The sequence below is a fragment of the Notolepis coatsorum genome, assembly GCF_963971535.1.
Source record: "Notolepis coatsorum genome assembly, chromosome: 9".
NCBI lineage: Eukaryota > Metazoa > Chordata > Actinopteri > Aulopiformes > Paralepididae > Notolepis > Notolepis coatsorum.
The window spans coordinates 65,595,395-65,616,721 of NC_140173.1; the positions used below are offsets into that span (position 1 = coordinate 65,595,395).

At 41.5% G+C, this 21,327-nt stretch overlaps 1 protein-coding gene across 4 annotated transcripts in view; it reads right to left on the reverse strand.

The window, feature by feature from the left end:
* Window positions 1-21,327, reverse strand: part of cul9 (cullin 9) — a 288,372-nt gene that overhangs the window by 125,499 nt on the left and 141,546 nt on the right. For all 4 annotated transcript variants that reach the window (XM_084320985.1, XM_084320984.1, XM_084320983.1 and 1 more), the window contains exons 7-8: window positions 20,159-20,345; window positions 17,182-17,316 (exon numbers count right to left, since the gene is read on the reverse strand). In XM_084320985.1, the coding sequence (XP_084177111.1) occupies window positions 17,182-17,316; window positions 20,159-20,345 (322 nt within the window). The remainder of the gene's footprint in view (window positions 1-17,181; window positions 17,317-20,158; window positions 20,346-21,327) is intronic.

The window sequence follows — 21,327 nt, forward strand, 5'->3', positions numbered from 1 at the left end:
AAAAACATATTTATACTTTAGACCATATTTTAGTATGAATATGTGAATGAAAAAGTAGAACGTTGCTACATCCTAAACGATAGATACTTGACGTTGAATGGGCCATAGTAATGTCAATTTAGCAATACAATTTAAAAAGTTATAGCCCTGCAAAGAAGGGGAACATCTCCAGGCATAGACTTTCAACAGTGGCAGAGAGGGGTATATGATCAGAATAATCCCTGGCAGATAAAGGGTTAAACAAGTCAAGAAGAAACATCACAATAAGTCAAGAACAAAACAAGAACACCATAAAGTCCAAAATATTTTAAAATAAATGCAAAATAAATAAATGTAACACTCCCAGACATACCCCACGCGAAGGTAAGGAAAAACTAACTAAAACCTAGCAATAGGAAAAAATGCACCACAGGAACGACTTGTATATATCGTTTCATAACATACTGTAGTTAAGTATATACAGTAGGAGGACTTGTATATTGTTTCATAAAATACTGTAGTTAACTATATAGGAGGACTTGTATATTGTTTCATAACATACTGTAGTTAACTATATAGGAGGACTTGAACATAGTAGGCGAGTCAATCTATGAAAAAAAAGCACTTAACCCAAAAAAAATGATACAAAAGGTTTTTCGATGGATTCCGATAGTATTGGGCGTGCTAAATAACATACTAAAAGTCGACCCCCCCCCCGAAAGCCGCCATTTCCAAGATGGCGTCCCAGATGGCGGTGGAGATATTAAAATGGCTATATCTCAAATTGGGAATATGGTGCAAAGGATTTCTCAACTGATTCTGGTACCTCTGGGCATGTTCACTAACATACTAAAAATCTAGGAAAATACACCTTCCAGAAAGGCTTAATTTTCAAGATGGCGTCCAAAATGGCGGCAGACCAAGCTTAAAATGGCTATATATCTCAATAGAAAAAAATATATAACTATGATTTTTCACTTGATTCTGGTACCTCTAGACATGCTTGTGAACATACTAAAAATCTAGGAAAATACACCTTCCGGAAAGGCATCATTTTCAAGATGGCGTCCAAACTGGCGCCCAGGAGCTTAACACTTTGGTTGCCTTGGGTTAAATTAATGATATACCATAGATTGCCAGCGCTATTTGTCTATGGAGAAAGTCCCCTTCTTTGCAGGGCTATAACTTTTTAAATTCTATTGCTACATTGCCATTATTAGGGCCCATTCAAAGTCCTATATGTATTGTTCATTGTGTAGCAACGTTAAACTTTTTCATTCACATATTCATAGTAAAGTATGGTCTAATGTATAAGTATGTTTTCATCTCTTTCTGCAACTTTCTCCAGAACGTGATATATAGCCCCAAATGCATTATATTGATGATGAAATACAGTTTGATGGCAATCAGCGCGATATAAAAAATTCCAACTAGACGTACTTCTAGAAGTTACTACACGTCATCTGATGTTGACCGGATGGGCGAGGGGGCGTTTATAATTCCGTGGGCAGCGTTATACCAATCATCTAATGTGGGTCAAATGTTGATAAAAGCAGTTAGTATCGAAGATGGTAACGTTACACGCTGAAACTCACCCCAGTCTCCGCGCGCCGTTGGGCGATCATCGTCGAGTAGAAATTGTATCATTATGGGATATATTATTACCCGGTCCATCTCCAGCTTGTATAATGGTATATACGTCCAAATCATGTTGTTTATCGAGTTATTGGCAATCGATCGCTATGTAGAGTGACGAGCTAGAATGCCGGAACCTATCCCGAGTGGCCGGAAGCAATACGGACATTCTAGCACAACCTCCACTGTGCTTCCTGTTAAGCGGTTGCGCGATCGGCCACCAGATGGCGCTCCTGAACCGCCAGAGAGCTCAGTGGGTCCTGCTGGTGGTTCTCAGGCCAGCGGAGGGACATTATGGATCAGATCGCAGATTTTTGAAATATTGATACAAAGACGATGTACAGCGTCCCCCGGCAACTTTAGCATCGCCAGCAAAGACGTTGTAAATCGTTTTTAGGCAGTCAAAGTGTTAAAATGACTATACAAATACAAATAGCTTACTAAAAAAGGTGTTTGCACTCTCCAGCTCTCAAGCTAGCATAGTTGAAGCCTTCTTTTTGACCATTATAGTTGTTATAGTTAGAGGTGTTTGCACTCTCCAGCTCCCAAACTACCATCGTTGAAGCCTTCTTTTTCTGAATCAGTTTCTTTCTTTCTTTTCTGACCTAGTCCTGTGTTTGGGCATGCCTGGGCGTGTCTGACCTGGCAGTGTTATTTAAGCCCCAGTTTCATTCTAGTCTTTGACAGAGGTGTTTGCACTCTCAGCTCTCAAGCTAGCATAGTTGAAGCCTTCTTTTTGACCATTATAGTTGTTATAGTTAGAGGTGTTTGCACTCTCCAGCTCCCAAACTACCATAGTTGAAGCCTTCTTTTTCTGAATCAGTTTATTTCTTTCTTTTCTGACCTAGTCCTGTGTTTGGGCATGCCTGGGCGTGTCTGGCCTGGCAGTGTTATTTAAGCCCCAGTTTCATCCTAGTCTTTGCCAGAGGTGTTTGCACTCTCCAGCTCTCAAGCTAGCATAGTTGAATCCTTCTTTTTGACCATTATCTGATTTCTAAAGTGATGAGTGAATTCAGTGCCCAGATCTGTCCCATTTGTAAATTGGAAGATGGAAGTGATTTTGTTGAGATTCGTCAGAAAGGTGCTGATGGGATCAATAAAGCTAGTGTTAAAAGAGGTGACACTGTTCATGTGACTGCTGGCATGAAAGTACATTCAGAATGCCGCAAAATGTACATACATAGCCGAGATATTGATTTACATTTACAGAGGAAACAGAGCGGTGAATCAAGTACCACTAATAAAAGGACTAGTACTAGGCAGTCTGAAGCTCTATTCAATAGCCAAACTGATTGCCTTTTCTGCGGCACAAATGTTCATGAAGGACGTGCCGACTAGTTACGTGAAAACAGACAACTTTGCAAAGTCTATATCGCAAAGCTGTGATAAACTAAATGATGAGTGGTCATTCAAAGTCAAAGGTAGAATTGAATACTATAATAGTGATCTACATGCTGCAGACTGTGTGTATCATAATGCTTGTAGCACACATTTCCGGTGTGACCGTGATGTTCCCATGGAATTTCAGCCTGATTGTAATCCAAAGCGGAGAAAGTCTGGAAGGCCAAAGAATGAGGACCAAGAACAAGCCTTCTCAAAAATGTGTGCTTACTTTGAAACGAATGATGATGGACAGCTGACCGTTTCTGCACTTAGGTGTAAAATGCAAGAGTATTTGTCTAAGGCCGATTCCATCCCATATAGTAATCAATACCTAAAAACATTGCTGATGCAACGATATGCAAATAGCATATTTATTGCAGAAGGAGATGGCTTGGATTGTATTGTTACAATAAGAGAGAAAACATCAGACACTCAGATCCTACTAATAAACTAACCTACACTGTAACACGCAACACTTTGATGAACATTGTTACTCAGCTGATAGAGTTATACCCTTCTTGCTGTCTTGTCGCACAGAACTTGTAAGTCGCTTTGGATAAAAGCGTCAGCTAAATGACTAAATGTAAATGTATAACACAAAACAAAACAGTGATGAAGAGTCTGAGAAGAGACACTTACTTGAAACAGCTGCAAAACTCATAAAAAGTGACATAATGACTAATGTTCCACCTGTTAATGAGTACCCGACTACAGAGACACTAAAACTACAGAATGCCCTTGATTATATTCCACAATCACTCCACATTGTGTTAAAAGCTTTGTTTGTCGGTAAAGAGACAGAGCAGAAAATTGCTAGTATTGGCCACGCAATCATACAGGCAGTCCGACCACGAGCTGTCCTTGCCCCTTTGCAAATTGGCCTAGCAGTGCAAATGCACCACTTAAACCGGTCTCGGTTCATTGTAGATATGCTGAATAAGATGAGATTCTGCTCTTCCTATTCTGAACTGCAGAGGTTTGAAATGAATGCTGCAAATTGTACTGCACCAAACATGCTTGGTAAGGATATTGATGTGTTGAACACGACCGTCTTATTTGCTGCAGACAATGTAGATCATAATATTCTAACAATTGATGGGAAAGGGACATTTCATGGGATGGGCATGATAGCTGCCTTGACACCAGGACAGAAGACAGACCAAAGGATTCCGAGGTTCAGAATTAATGAACTGAATCTTGTGCAGAGGTCAAAAGTTGTGATAATAGATTATCACTTTGCCAAACACTTTTGCAGAGACACCACATTTAAAGAACTTCCAAGACTCGCAGAATGTAACAAGATGGTTGATCTGCTTTGGGAGTTATCGTTCAATTTCAAACAGCCTGCACCTGGTTGGCAGGGGATGATGCACATTATTCATAAGGGAGATGAACATCCAGGGCAGTCTTCAGTGAGATACTTACCAATGATATACATGTACTCCGGAGACAAAACATGCATTCTGTCAACACTGGAGTTCATTTGTGGTCTGTCATCCAAACACCACCTTGCCCCAGTAGTTACATTTGACCAACCCCTATATTGGAAAGCAGCAGAGATAATCCTAGATTCACCACAGTGCAGTCACCTCAAGTCCTTTGTCCTGCTCCTAGGAGGATTTCACACATTTATGAATTTGCTAATTTTTGCAATTGGTACACTGATGGACGGTACAGGACTTAAGGACATTCTAGGGGTAGTCTATGGGGAGAACTCAGTAGCCCATATGATGACAGGCAAATCAGTTCAGAGAGCATTCCGTGGCCATCTTCTGGTTGACAAATGTCTTAACCGCATGATAATATCAGAAATGGTAATGATAGTCATGAATTTGCAGCAATGGTTGAACAGTCTGAAGCAATGTATACCTCAATAGTTAAGGGTGAAATGCCATTGGAAACAGTGTTCACATCAGAGACCCTCATTACAATAAATGAAGAGCTGGGAAAAAGGAAGATGGAACTGTGTGCTAGATCCAAAACTAGTCAGTTGTGGCTAAATTACCAACACATGTTAGAAGTTGCTAGGTCACTGATAACAGCAGATCGCACAGGTTCCTGGCTTTTGCACCTACGCGCTGTTTCTGAATGCATGCCGATATTCGCTGCGGCTGGGCATTACAATTACTTGAAATCGGCACACTTTTATGTCCAAGAGATGAGTCAGCTTCACATCAACCACCCAGATGTCTTCAGACAATTTGAAAAGGGTTTTCATGTTATCCGTCGCAGCAGCCAATCATGGGCAGGCCTCAGCTCAGATCTTGTAATAGAAACAACATTGATGAGGTCATTGAAGACTACAGGAGGGATGACACATGGAAGTGGAATGACCGACAATCAGAGATCCCTTTGGACAATGTCTCTGTATAACACCGCAATGCAGGAGTTCTCAAACCAGACATACACAACATCAGAACAGCACAAGGATTCAACAGAGGCAAGGATGAAAAGGGATGCTGCTGACCTGGAGAAGATCACTTCAAAACTTGCTATATGTTCACCTTTCTCTCCAGACTCTTCTTTAAGGAATGTTGTTACAGGTGTTGTCGCTGAGGATGGAGTGAACGTGCATGATTATGACTCTGTTGGACGCAACATCATGCACAAAATGATCGGACAGCCGGCATTCACATTTTCATTTAGTAGAAAGGATAAAGCCATAACCCTTGGACAAAAATCGTCTATCAAGGTTGCTCCTGATCGAATCATTGATTCTGCACTTCTTTTTCAACGTTTCCTTATTGTCTCCCAAACTGGAGAGCTGTCATTGGAGGAGGTTATGCGTTACGAACTCAGTCCTTTCCCTCCTGCCCTCTTTGAAGCCGGAAACGTCTTCCGCAAAGCTGATAAACCACAACTAGCGCACGCGATCTGTGATCATGCAAGTGATGCAATCCTAGATTCTGTACCAGAAACGGAGCATTATGTTCTTGATGGTGGTTCACTCCTTCACCGAATACAATGGAAGCACGGACAAAGCTATGGTAAAATTGCACAGTCATATGCAGACTTCACCATCCAACATTATGGCTCAGCTACAACCATTGTGTTTGATGGCTATGAGGATGGGCCATCCATTAAAGACAACACACATCAAAGAAGAGGAAACAATATTCATCCCATTGTCAACTTCACTGCTGAGACAGAGTTCTCAGGTAAGAAGGAGGAGTTCCTGTCAAGAGATCTGAATAAACAGAAACTGATCCACATGATAAGTGATGAACTGAAAGAACGGGATTGCACTGTGGTCAATTCACTTGGAGATGCTGATGTAGACATAGTAAGGGCCGCAGTGGGATCATCTCTTCTTCACACCACGACGCTGATTGGAGAAGATACTGATCTCCTCGTTTGAATTGATTGATTGAAAAGTTTATTAACAGATTGCAGAATGGGTACAGTACAGTACATCTCAATACATACAATTGTTAAGGGGATGCAGACCAGAGAAAGACTTTCGTCTTGTTTCCACCAGGGTCCCCCATTTTCAATTCATCATAACATATATGACATACATGACATACAGATAGACAGTACTGCTACATCTATACATTTATGACATATCAGATTTGCAAATACAGTACTGTTTGTGATACAAAAGTGTCCAGAAAAGGAGTGTATATACATTTGGCGTAGAAACTGTACATTGGAGGAGGTTGGTGGGGTGGGGTTGGGTGGGTTGGGTGAGGGCTGTACATTGGAGGTGGGGGGGGGGGGGTTGGGTAGGGGACACACACACATTTTACACTGTACATTGGAATGTTGACAAAGCCTTACTTGGTCATTTACTGTACAACTAGGTTAGGACATTTGTAGGGGCCAGTTTCGAATTGCAGTCTCACGTAGGTGTTTTTTGAGTGTTTTTGAAGGTGGGTAGTGATTCACATTCCTTTACAGCTTTAGGCAGGGCGTTCCACATTGATGTGGCATAATTGCGAAACGTGTTTAGTCCCTTGTTTGAGCCGAATCTGGGTTTTACATGATTTGTGGAGCTCCCTCTGGTGTTGTGATCGTGGTATTCACTGACCTTTGGGAAGTATTTTGACATGTACATGGGTACCTTGGTCGCGTAGTGTATCTTGTAGACCAGGCCCATTGCAAGTTTTACTTCGTCTTACTTCTTTACTATGCACAGAGAGATGGCAAGGGCCTTTATTTCAGATCAGACAAGTCGAAAGCTGATGGCAGTTTTAAAGTGTACGCCATAAACCATTTGAAAGAAGTACTCTGACAGGATGTGTGTTCTCAGTTGCTGTTCATCCATGCTGTGACTGGCTGTGACACAACTTCCCGGATCTTCGGAGTTGGCAAAAAGACAGCATTCCAAAAACTTGTAAAAGGGGATCCTGTCCTTCAGGCTTGTGCCAATGCATTAACTGTACCAAACCAGACAACAGATGTGATCGATGACCTAGGGTGCCAAGCAATGGCTGTCTTTTTTGGTGGAAAGTGCACAGATTCGCTTGAGATATAACATTTTCAGCAAGAAGGTTGTCTCAGCTTCATCAACGGTAACGCCTGAACGTCTACCACCAACTGAATCTGCTACCAAATTCCACTGTCGTAGAGCATACTACCAGGTCATGGTCTGGATGGGAACAGATGATGGTATAGATGCTCTAGACTGGGGCTGGAACCTGCAGGACAATAGATTTGTCCCACTCATGTCAACAATGAATGCTGCTCCAGACAGTCTCTTGAAGGTCATTCATTGTAACTGTACCACTGCCTGCAAGACACTTCGCTGCTCATGCAGAAAATATGGACTACCTTGTACTACTGTCTGTGGACCATGTCAACTTCATGAATGTGACAATCCACATAACAAGTTTCTCCCAGAGGATCCTGAAGATGATGATGAGTAGGCCTAAAGACCACAATAAGTGGGTCATTTATTTTGTGTTCAACACCAAAGCCAGCTTTCTAGGTTGAATATAATAAAAAAAAATTATTTGAGCCAAAATAAGCTACAGGCAGCCATTTTGATGATGCAAATGATGCATTCCTAGCAGATATATTTAGCTAGATATTTTGCTCGTTATTAATGTATAGAGGTGCCAGAATCAGTTTATAAATCCTTTAGAAATGTTTTCCCATTTGAGATACAGGCATTCTAAGCTCCCAGTCGTCATTTTGGACACCATTTTGAAAATTAAGCCTCTTCGGAAGGTGTATTTCCCTAAAACTTTAGTATGTTCCTAAGTATGTCTAGGGGTACTTGGGGTACCAGAATCAAATGACAAAATCATTTATATAATTTTTATATTGACATATATATAGCCATTTTAAGCTTGGCCAGCCGCAATTTTGGACGCCATCTTGAAAATGAAGCCTTTCTGGAAGGTGTATTTTCCTATATTTTTAGTATGTTAGTGAGCATGCCCAGAGGTACCAGAATCAGTTGAGAAATCCTTTGCACCATTTTCTTAATTTGAGATATAGCCATTTTAATCGCCCCGGCGCCATCTGGGACGCCATCTTGGAAATGACGGCTTTCGGAGGGGTCGATTTTGGTCGACTTTTAGTATGTTATTTAGCACGCCCAATACTACCAGAATCCATTGAAAAACCTTTTGTATAAATTTTTTTGGGGTTAAACCATATATTGACTCGCCTATAGTTTTACTCAGGGTTAGAAAAAAAATAATTCCAGGGCTTTTTTTGCCGCCCTTAACACTTTGAGTGCCAGAAGGGGGCGCCAGAAATAGCGCTTGAGTGCCAGCGCTGTAGTAAGTAAGTAAGTAAACTTTATTTGTATAGCACCTTTCTCAGATAAAATCACAAAGTGCTTCACAGAAGTAAAACATAGCAACATATATGAACGCACTACACATAAAACAATTCTGACACATCGTAAGCATAGGCATAGTTACAATTAAATAACTAAATATGAGTGCAACTAAAAACAAAACAACAATTATAAATAAATAAACAACGTATACAACCAGGAATTATTTAAAAGCCTGTCTGAATAAAAACGTTTTCAACTGTTCCTTTAAAGTGGATAGGGAGTCAAGTGAACGCATAGAAAGGGGGAGGGTGTTCCAAAGGGTAGGGGCCATAAATTGGAAGGACCGGTCACCTTTTGTTATTAACCGGGTCCGTGGGACAACCAGGAGATTTTGGTGGGAGGACCTAAGTGCACGACTGGGGGAGTAGGAGCGCAGTAAATTAAAAATGTACACAGGGGATCTACCTTGGAGGGCTTTAAAAGTTAAAACAAGAATTTTAAAATGGACACGATAATTAATGGGGAGCCAATGTAGAGTGGATAAAATAGGGGTGATGTGGGCACGCCTACTTGTCCCAGTTAAAAGCCTTGCCGCTGCGTTTTGAATGATTTGCAAGCGGTTTAGCACAGATTTATCCAGACAGGTAAAAATTGAATTGCAATAGTCCAGGCGTGATGAAATAAAAGCATGGATGATCATTTCCATTTCAGCTCTAGAAACAACAAATCTTAATTTGGCAATGTTTCTGAGCTGATAAAAACATGACCGTGTGAGCTGGTTGACATGGCTGTTAAAAGACAGAGTCATCAAAAATTACACCTAAGTTCCTCACATGAGGTTTGACACACTGACCCAAGGGTCCAATAGAATTTTTTATAATGGGGATGATGTGGTCGGGAGCAATAATGAGGGCTTCTGTCTTACTTGCATTAAGCTGAAGGAAATTATCAGCCATCCAGCTCTTGATGGCATCGATGCATTCATTAATAATGCAAAAACGATTACACTCACTGGGCTTAAAAGAACAATACAATTGGATGTCATCCGCATAAAATTGATAAAATATTCCATTAAAACGTTTAATAATCTGGCTTAGGGGAAACATATATAGGGAGAACAGCATTGGCCCTAGCACAGAACCCTGCGGAACCCCACAGGACAGTGGGGTAGAGTCCGACATGAACTGACCCACTGACACAGAAAAGCTTCTATCAGCTAGGTAAGATGAGAACCATCTCAGTGCTGACCCAGAGATCCCAAACACATCATTGAGCCTACGCACCATAACCACATGATCAACTGTGTCAAAGGCTGCGCTGAGGTCCAATAAAACTAATAGTGAGTGTTTACCATCATCTGCAGCCATTACAATGTCATTGGTAACCTTAAGAAGGGCTGTTTCGGTGGAATGAAATTTCCGAAAGCCTGATTGGAATGGGTCATGCAGATTATGGGTTTCTAGAACCATGAGAAGCTGCTCAGCCACAATTTTCTCCAGCACCTTGGACAGCAGAGGTAGTTTGGAGATTGGTCTATAATTCTCAGGAAGAGAGGGGTCTAGGTTAGCCTTTTTTAAAAGAGGTTGAACTATGGCATGTTTAAAAAGGCTAGGGAGAGAACCTGATGCCAGAGAGCGGTTAATTATTGACAGAATTGTGGGACCAATTGAGTTAAGGACCTCTAAAATCAGGGATGAGGGAACAGCATCAAGGGGATTAAAAGAGGGTTTCGTTTTGTGCAGCACTATAGAAACCTGCTCTAAGGTGACTGGAGAGAACGAGTCTAGCAGCGTGAGAGGAGGAGAGACAGTGGTAGGAAGGCTGTCAGAAAGGGATGAGGGGCAGATGCCTGCTCTAACACCACTGACCTTATCCACAAAATAATTCAAAAAGTTATTACAGTCAGTATAAGAATATACAGGTACACATGGAGGCACAGGAGCAACAATAGTATTGATTGTTTCAAACAAAACCCTTGAGTTTCCCTTGTTGGATGATATTAGATTAGCAAAATATGCAGTTCTTGCATCCCTTATCATGTCATTAAACTGGATCAATAGCTCCTTGAGATGTAACCTGTGGACTTCAAGCTTGGAGGCTTTCCATAAACGCTCTGTCTTTCTACACTGACGTCTAAAACTGCGGATAGACTCATTGAACCAGGGAGTAGAATTGGTACGGGAGGCAGGTCTGGATTTAAAAGGAGCAACTATGTCCAAAATAGTGGAACATTGGTCATGAAAAGACTGCACAAGGGACTCTAACTCATTGCAATTGGACAGAACATCAGAGTCAAATAATGTTGAAAATGTATCTGCAGAGTTTTGCTTAATTATACGTCTGTGCGTCATCTGGTTATGAGGGAGCACATCAGAGTTAAAACAAACATCAAAAAGTATACACTTATGGTCACTCAGATGGAAATCCTGGAGGTTGACATTCTTAATGTTTAACCCATGTGAGAAAACTAAATCTAAAGTATGCCCGGCTACATGAGTAGGACCCGAAATATGCTGAACAAAATTAAAAGAGTCAGTAATCGCGAGAAAATCTGATGCGGCCTTTGATGTGACGTCATCAACATGAAAATTAAAATCACCGGTGACCAGCACGTTGTCCAGCTTAATCACTGATGTAAGTAACTCAGTAAACTCGGTTAAAAAAAGACTAGTGGAGCCAGGAGGGCGATAAATTAAAATACAATAAAATGGATGCGCTCTGCCAACTATGGTGATTTGTAGTTCAAAGGATTGAAAGGACTCAGAGTTCACTGTCCGACATGCAATACAAGTTTTATGAACCAACGCAAGGCCACCTCCACGACCAGATAGCCGTGGAGTGCTAATGGAGCTACAGTTCGGCGGACAGAGTTCATTGAGATGAGTCTGTTCCAGATCTCTTTGCCAAGTCTCTACAAGAAATAGACAGCTTAACTCTTCCCGGACAAAAAGGTCATTTATAATAAAATACTTGTTGGTTATGGATCGAGGATTGAGGAGGGCCATTTTAATAGTGGAGCTATTCTCTGGGTTAGCTGGAGTACCTATGGATAGTGCGTGCAGGTGACCCCCTCTACATCGCCTGCCCACCGGCAGTTTACTTGGCCTGTAGCCCACAATTGTTGGAATGGGAGCGGGAGGCGGGGAGGAGAGGGCACAATGATAATTAATGTACATCAAATTGTCTCTTTGTAATGTATGTAGGCCTACAGGTAGCTGCGTAATAGGCTCTTCGTAAGTTACAGCTTGGAGGGGCTGCACTTGTGACATGTCATGGTGGAGGGAGTGGTGCTGAGAAGACCTATAGTCCTGACATCACTTTGAGGCAGACCTGACATAGCAGTGGAAATTGCTAGCTAGGACTTTTCTTCAATGGGAGGGCGATCACATTTGCGAACGCATAAACTATATCTTAAATTATGGCTATGTGTCTAATACGCCCGTTGCTTATCAATGACTTGTTTGCAGTCAACATTGTCGAAACGGATTTATTTTTTATTATAATTTTTTCGGTTAATTTCCGTTTTATACCATTTTAAAAAAAACGCTAGTTTTTTTTAAACTTCCAGAAAAAAATAAAAATAAAAATCTGCAGGAATCGCGCTGTATTGGAATACACAAAACACGTAGTCATTTTCCGTCCTATTTATGAATAGTTTTCAAATAAACGCTAGATTATTGATAGTATATGTGTACTTGCATGCATGCTAGAGAAGCGGGCTGAAAAATCGATTATCTTATTTCCTGATCAGCACACACACTCACAGCCACACACACACATATGGGACACGCTGAGATATGTTAAAAAAAAAACTCTGATTATCCCAAGACTGGTGAAATATATTCCTTACCTCAGATCAGATGTTCTCCAAAAAGATTATTCCAATTCCTGATCGCCATTCCAAATATCGATCGCGTTTATTGATCCAACGCTGGGTACTGGAAACATATTCCACGCTGTTCTGTGGCTCTGCAATGAATGGGATCGTCTCCGGTTACATTGCTGACAAGTAAAATGTGTATTCCGGAAAATTTTTCCCCCATCCATTTCATTCAGTGCAATCCAATGGGTGCAATACCATCCAGAGACGATAGGGGGCGGTATTTTCCCTGTTCGAGCTCAGACAGATCCCCACTGGTAACGTGAGGCTAGATTGATGAAAAATGAAGGAAATCGATAATAAAAAAATAACGATTAAATAACGAGATTTCTCGTTCTTGGCACTCAACGCATGGCATGAACTAACGAGTTTCTCGTGGCTGGCACTCAAAGTGTTAATTGATTGTCGATTCTTTTTTTTTTACAGTCTTCGTCCCTATGTTTGATAACATAATGTTAATGTCTCCATATATAGGGCTCTGCGCTAACCTTTTTCCCAAGGAGCACATGTGCTCCTAAATAAAATTTGTATAAATAAAATCTAAATAAAAATTTAGGAGCACACAAAGACATTTAGGAGCACAGTGAAAATTTTTCAAGTAACAGAGTTTATTAACAAACTATTTATTACATGCATATTATACTGTGCGTGTGCATACTAGGGATGGCCGTGAGTAATCGTTACTCGTAGCGATGAGAAAAAGCGAGAAAAAAAAGCGAAAGTATAATTTTTTATGAAAGAATTTTTTTAATTTTTTTTTATTATATTTTTCCATATTTTTTCACATGTATGTGTAAGATTATAACTGTTTGTTGGTTTCCTTAAACATATATACGTGAATGAACAAAAATAAGTAAAAAATTAAATAAAAGTGTAAAAAGAAAGAAAGAATTATTATCTTTTTTAAATCTTTTCCCCCCTTTTCAAGTAATACACAATCACTCGAGTATAGCATACCATCGATCGATCTTCTTTAAAATGCCCATCCCTAGTGCATACTAAGGGCTAAACATCTGTGCCCCCCTTAACTGATTTGAGGGCATTTGGTAAATTTTCGAGGGCATTTTGCCCCAAGCCCCCCTTAACACATCCTGCGCCAAAACCGTCGTACAACGTGTTTCAAGGTCATGCTAATTCTGCCATTCCACGGCGTTATTGAGATCATATTTAATTTTTTCGCCATGGTATTCAGAATGCCCTCACAGAGCCTGGTCTGATGCAGTGGGAGCCTGCACAACTCTGCAACGCTTCAATACTGCCGCCTGGTGGATGATCGGCGAGTTACAACCGGAAATGGATCTTGTGATCTCGGTGCACCGGGCAAATGCGTCCGGCACTGACATATTGTTGCGGGACTCTAGACACACATCGTGTATATGGATCGCTGCCATAACTCAATAATCGATATGATTTGGGCGTTTATTATGATTGTACAAACCGGAAATGGATCTAGGAGATCACCGTCAACTAAGTGGGATCTTTTTCCTCCAGTCTCATCGGCGAACGGTAAGAGGACGCTGACGTCATTTTCAGCGTGAGTGTTTATTATTATTCATGCGAACTGCTCTGATCAATATATCACCCAAACTACATAAAGCATTTACTGACGATCACGGAATTATAAGCGACCCGCCCCCCCCGTTCATCCGCGCATGATCAGTCATAACGTTTAGGATCATGTACAGTTGAAATTTGTTATATAACGTGTAACGGCAACAAACGGCAGTTGATAATCTGCGTTTATGCCTGTAACTCACGTTCTAGGAATTACTGCAGAAAACGATAAAAACATATTTATATTCTAGACAGTATTTTCGTATGAATCTATGAATGAAAAAGTATAACGTTCCTACATCCTGAACGATAGATAATCGATGTTGAATGGGCCATAGTAATGTCAATTTAGCAATACAATTTAAAAAGTTATAGCCCTGCAAAGAAGGGGAACATCTCCATAGGCTTAGAGTGGTGGCAGAGAGTGGTTGAGACGGGCAAACTCTGTGGCAGTTAATGTGTTAATTTCGAACCCAGAGACATGGTCCTTTTGACTTCCACTAGCACTGCAAACAAATGGAGCTTTGCGTTCGCTCAGGCAGGACATGGCAGTCATGTGCACAAAGTAGCCATCAGCTGATCCGAGATGTGCGGTAATCACAAACAAGCACAATTAAAACTCTCAACAACAAAGCGGCCCATTTAAGCTGTTCTGCCCCTTATAAAATTGGGCTGTATGCTCCTAGATTCCTGAATGGTTTGCCTTGTAAATGAAAAGTAAGCCTTCCAACTTTCATAACTCAAACCACGGAATAGTTCATTGCAAACGTAAACAATGCTTTTACAGCATTAAAATGTATTAACCTCTTAACACTTTCAGTGCCAGCAGGGGGCGCACGATTTAGTGCTTGAATGCCCACCATCCACTTCAATGTTAGCGTTAATAACGCCTAATCTATGTTTTAAATTATGGCTATGTGTCTAATCTGCCCGTCGCTTATCAATGACTCGTTTTCCAGTCAACATTGTCAAAGCGGATTGTTTTTTTATCGGTTCATTTTCGTTTTATAGCATTTTGAAAAGCCCTCGTTTTCAAGGAAAATAAAAAAGATGCCATGATAAACGCCCTTTACTGGAATATTCTAGAACGTTGTCATTTTTCTGCCTATTTATGAATCGTTTTCAAATAAACGCTAGATTATCGATAGTATATGTGTATATGCACGCTATATAGGCGATCTGAAAAATCGATTCTCTGATTTCCTCAAAGCCATCACCCACACACACACACACATAGGGCGAACGCTGAGATCTCAGCTAATACAACTCTGATTATCCCAAGACTTGTAAAATAGATTCCTTACCTCAGATCAGATGTTCTCCAAAAAGATCATTCCAATTCCTGATCGCCATTCCAAAAATCGATCGCTTTTATTGATCCAACGCTACATACTGTAAACATATATTCCACGCTGTTCTGATGGTCCACAATGAATTCGATCGGCTCGGGTTACATGCCTGAGAAGTAAAATGTGGATTCCAGATTTTTCTTTTCTCATCCATTTTCATTGAGTCCATTCCAAAAGGGTGCATTACCATCTGGGAGACGATAGGGGGCGCTTTTTTCACATCTGAGCTCCTGATGGGGCTAGTTTACCAACGGGAGACTCGGTTGATGAAATATGAATTCAGATCGCCAATAAAAAAATAACACGCTAATTGTCGTGGTGGGCATTCAGGCGTCGGGCTGATAACACGTGTTATCACGTGGTGGGCACTGAAAGTGAATGACCCGGGCCCTTTTATGGACGATTTGCCCACCGGTGGAACACGGCACTTTGAGAGCGTCTAGCGGCTCGGGTCTGCATCTTCGACAAAATCCGTTCAGCAGTTCTCGAGTTACATGGCGATATGTCAGGCGTGCGACTTTGTACACACGAGCGTCAGATTACCACCCCCGACTCCTGAGGCTCTGGAACTGTCAATCATTTGCCGATTGCGAAAATGATTGGACAGGATTGTAGCCAATGAGCTTTCCAATGATACCCCACGTGCGGGTGTGCGAATCAGGGATCTAGGTGAAAAGTGACGAACGAAAACCAGAAGTGAAAACTACACATTGCCGTCAATGAGGAAATGGATTACTGGAGAACTTTTTTTTTTTTTCACAGTTTACCAAAATCTTTCTAAATCGCCCATTTCTGAACGGATCTTTATGAAATTTGGACCTGTACTACATAAGACTTTTCCAGCTTATACAACGCGAGTACACAAGTTCAACTCAAGTTCAGACCTATGTTACTCTATTTCATTAGCACTAAAAGTGATTCTTCATTATTGTGTAAGAAACTTCAGAATGTTATCTTTCAAAAGAGACCAGGCTTATGCAGTATAAAGATATGATTTTCGAAAAAAGTATGCAGTCCTCAAGTTCAAGTAGATCAGATCACATGTTCCCCAAAAAGATTATTCCAATTCCTGATCGCTATTCCAAATATCGATCGCGTTTTTGGATTCAGCGCTGGGTACTGTAAATATGTATTCCACGCTGTTTTCCGGCTCGGCAATCACTTCGATCTCTTCAAATGGCTTGCCGGAAAAGTAAAATGAGGAAACTGGATTCCCCCCCCCCCCATCCGTCTAATCCAATGGGGTGCAGTTACACAGGGAGAGACGATAGGGGGCGGTATTTTCCCAATGGAGCTCAGAGAGAGGTTGCTGCACTAGCGGGAGGCTAGATTGATGAAATATGAAATCGCTAATAAAAAAAAAAAAAAAACGACAAACAAACGCTATATAGCGTTGCTGGCATTCAACGGTCGGCATGAACTAACGACATAAAGTGTCGCTGGCACTCAAAGTGTTAAAGCTCGAGATTCTCCCCCTCTGTTGCAGAGTTTAAAACCTTGATCTCCAACCTTTGTCAATCAAGTTCTACGTATTTTAATCGATTGTTATCCTTACTTGTCTTATTGTTTTGCTCAACTCTGTATGTACACTTGAGGTGACTGTAAATGAGGGAAACCTCGGTTGCCTTTCGAGTTTAAATAAAGGTTTGAAATGAACTGAAACACACCTTTCATCTTCTCCTCCAGGTCCTCTGGGTACCCGGTCTCGTCCTCTGTGGGCAGCTCGCTCTCCGTGTCGGAGCTCCCGCAGCCGGACTCCACAGGGACCTCCTTCTTGGGCTTCTTGGACACAGAGCCCATGGCTGAGGAGGCAGAAGGGGATGATGAGGAGATGCTCAGCCCTCCCCCCAGGCCCGAGGAGCCCTCACCTGAGAGGCGAAGGAAGACAGTAGTTTCCATTGTTGATACAAGTGAATATAAGGCCACGTCCACACTAAAACGATTTTGGTCGTTTTATGCAAAGTATTTGATCGTTTGCATCGTTCTGCCACACGGAACTGCGTTCTGGCAGTCTGAAGACGGTACTTTCTGATACCAGCTTCCAGAGTGTGCAATTCTGGAGACGGCTGAAGGCGCCCCCCGTTGAGTCACCATATTTACAAGCGATACGTCTTCTCCTGAACCCATCGCGTATAGCCCACCTCCCCCTTACCCCGCATGTGCAAACTCAGCCAAACATCACCAACCACCGTCAACAACAGATTGACATCTCCCTTAACACATTCCCCGCCATAGGTTATATCCATCAATATAGCCAGCCTATGGAGATGTTTACCTTCTTTGCAGGGCTATAACTTTTTAAATTGTATTGCTATATTGACATTACTATGGCCCATTCAACATCGATTATCTATCGTTCAGGACGTGGGAACGTTATATTTTTTCATCCATATATAGTTGTGTTACTAGCGTCGAGAATATAAGTATGTTTTTAATCTTTTCTGCTGTAATTCCAAAAACCGTAGTTATAGGCCCTGAAGCATATAGGTTAGTTGTAACGTTAGTTTAGGTTTGTGTTAACGTTAGATAATGTACAAAATAAACGTATTTCCGCTGCTATAGACGTCGCTCTTTTATTTTGGAACTCCCCGACCGGAAGTTATTACGGAGTGGTTCGGCAAAAAATAGTTCAGAGTATATTTGCTTAGAAAACGTAATTGTCTAATTCAATTATTTTTTATTTCTCCACGTGGTAAATACACAGGTCACAACATGTTTACAGGAACGTTTTGGAGTTGTATTTGGAGTGTATTTCGTGACTGTAGGGAATGTCAGGGTACAGGTCTGACCCACTTCCAGTGATGAAGCTAAGCTACGCTAACGGAGCGGCTGTTCCCTAAGCCTAATGCACGCACAGAGAAGAAAAGGGTATGTATCTTCTTGTCTAACTCAAGGGAAGATGGCAAATAAGCTAATTTCCCAAAATGTTGGCGTTTTCCAACTGTTTTCGAGGTCATTAATTGAGTTTTTTTTTTTTAAATGATAAGGATGTTTAATAACCTTTTTCATCATAAAAATTCAGTGCCCCTGAAATCAATTTTTATTTTAATGCAAACTTAAGAGTTGTACCCTTCCTGCTGACTTGTTGTACAGAACTTGTAAGTCGCTTAAGATAAAAGCATTCAGCTAAATGTATTATATTATTATACAGTAGGTGTCTCATGGTCCCCATCCCCTGGGGAAAGCCCTGGTAATATATTATTATACAGTATGTCTCATGGTCCCCTCCCCCTGGGGAAAGCCCTGGTAATATATTATTATACAGTATGTCTCATGGTCCCATCCCCCTGGGGAAAGCCCTGGTAATATATTATTATACAGTATGTCTCATGGTCCCCATCCCCCTGGGGAAAGCCCTGGTAATATATTATTATACAGTAGGTGTCTCATGGTCCCCTCCCCCTGGGGAAAGCCCTGATAATATATTATTATACAGTGTGTCTCATGGTCCCCATCCCCCTGGGGAAAGCCCTGGTAATATATTATTATACAGTGGGTGTCTCATGGTCCCCTCCCCCTGGGGAAAGCCCTGGTAATATATTATTATACAGTATATCTCATGGTCCCCTCCCCCCGGGGAAAGCCCTGGTAATATATTATTATACAGTATGTCTCTTGGTCCCCTCCCCCTGGGGAAAGCCCTGGTAATATATTATTATACAGTAGGTGTCTCATGGTCCCCTCCCCCTGGGGAAAGCCGTGGTAATATATTATTATACAGTATGTCTCATGGTCCCCTCCCCCTGGGGAAAGCCCTGGTTATATATTATTATACAGTATGTCTCATGGTCCGTTTCACTCAACGTTTGCAGTGGTCGTTGCATAGTGTTTAATTGTACTGAGTTTTTCTCCACTTGTTCACGGACCTTGCCATATAGTTTGGGCTTTTCAATTTGGCTAAGGAGGCTGAGACGGGGCTAACGTTAGCCGCTAAGCTAACGTTCTAACGTCACTCTGCGGCACAGTTTCATTAGTGAGGAAAGATGGGGGGGTTATATTGACGAGTCTTGACAACAGAGGTTCAAAGATAACTTCACATTTATTTGGCTATTTGTTATATCTTGTTGTTATATCGCTGCTCCTGTTTCTGTGTGTTGACAAATCCTGGTGTGACATCATCACCTACGGCATCTTAGGAAGCTCAAACCTATTACATCACACTCTCGCTCTCTCTCTCGCTCTCTCTCTCTCTCTCTCTCTCTCTCTCTCTACGTTGTCAAACATGTACACTAAAGTTAAGTTATGTTGGAGTTGTATTGTGTTTGAGTTGTTTTAGGGAAAGAAACCTCCTGTCCTGCTGTAGTTTTTATTTTCACTTTGTGCCGCTTGATTTGATTGTATTTCATGAAAACAGTGTTTTTCAGAGATGGAAGTAACTTGAGAAAAGGTTTTGCATTTTTCTATTGCTGTTTTGCACAATAAATGTTCTTAAAATACCTCTTTACTATGTGAAATATGTCCTAGTAATACAAGAGTACAGTAATAGCTGCCAGTGTTTTACCCCTTCAGAAGCATTATATAGACATTTTAAGATAAATGAATATACCGTGATATATACCGTTACCGTCTATGCTTCAAATTATACCGTGATATAAATGTTAGACCATACCGTCCAGCCCTACAGTATGTCTCATGGTGCCTCACCCAGCAGCTCCTCGTCCTCCAGGCCCCCTCCCCCGCGCCGCAGGTAGTGCTTGGAGAAGGTGTGGGAGCACAGCAGGTCCCCCAGGCAGGAGGCCGGCAGGTTCTGCTTCAGGTAGTGGAGCAGCTTCTTGGACACCTCGCCCGGGACCCGCAGGCTGATTAGAGCTGCATCGTCTAGGTCTGAATCCTGAGGGAAGAGACGGGGGAGATCAACACGAGTTTGGAAGAGAGGGGGGAGACAGAGAGAGAGAGAGAGAGAGAGAGAGAGAGAGAGAGAAAGAGAGCGAGCGAGATAAATTATTGCAATAAGGAATGGCCGCCAGCAGGTCTCAAGACATTAACTCATTCAATGCCAAAAACGAGATATCTAATTTTTTAAATCCAAGCGTAGATATTTTTCTTTTTTCTATTTTCTTTTTCTAAACACTTGCGCGGACCTGCCTGTCTCCCTGGCACCACTGCCTACGTTTTATAATTGCAATGACGATCGAATCCCGACAGGTGGCAGTATTGCCTACCTTTTGAACTGGGTCTCTCAGTGCCTCCGGCTGCAGGAATCCCCTCCCCCTCAAAGTGAAGCAGCACACAGCCATCTGTCGCCGATTCGCGAGGATGTAACCTATTGTTTTCCGTATTATAGCAAGGCCCAATGCACACCAGTAATGGCGATCGCGTATTCATTTTAGAGCAGTGTTTCTCAACTGGTGGGTCGCGACCCAAAAGTGGGTCGCGGGGCCATTTTGAGTGGGTTGCGGATGCGTGTGTAAAAAATAAAGTTAAAAAAATATACCGTACTTTTTGCACTATAAGCCACAGCAGCTAAATTGAATGATGTGTACATATATAAGCCGCACTGGACTATAAGCCGCAGGTGTTTTAATGTTTAATTACCATATGTAATTAGCATTGGGACACAATACTGTCGGACAAATAACAAGAATTAACTCATTTACAAGTTGTATTAAGTTTAGCAAATAAGGGAACAGATAAATAACATTTCAATGCAGTCAAAAAAGCAATATTTAGATTTTTACATTTTCGGGTTTGGTCACGTCGAGTCACATATAAGCCGCACCGTTATATAAGCCGCAGGGTCGAAAAATGGGGGGAAAAGCTGCGGCTTATAGTCCGAAAAGTACGGTATATATAATTTTTTTTATTTTTTTATT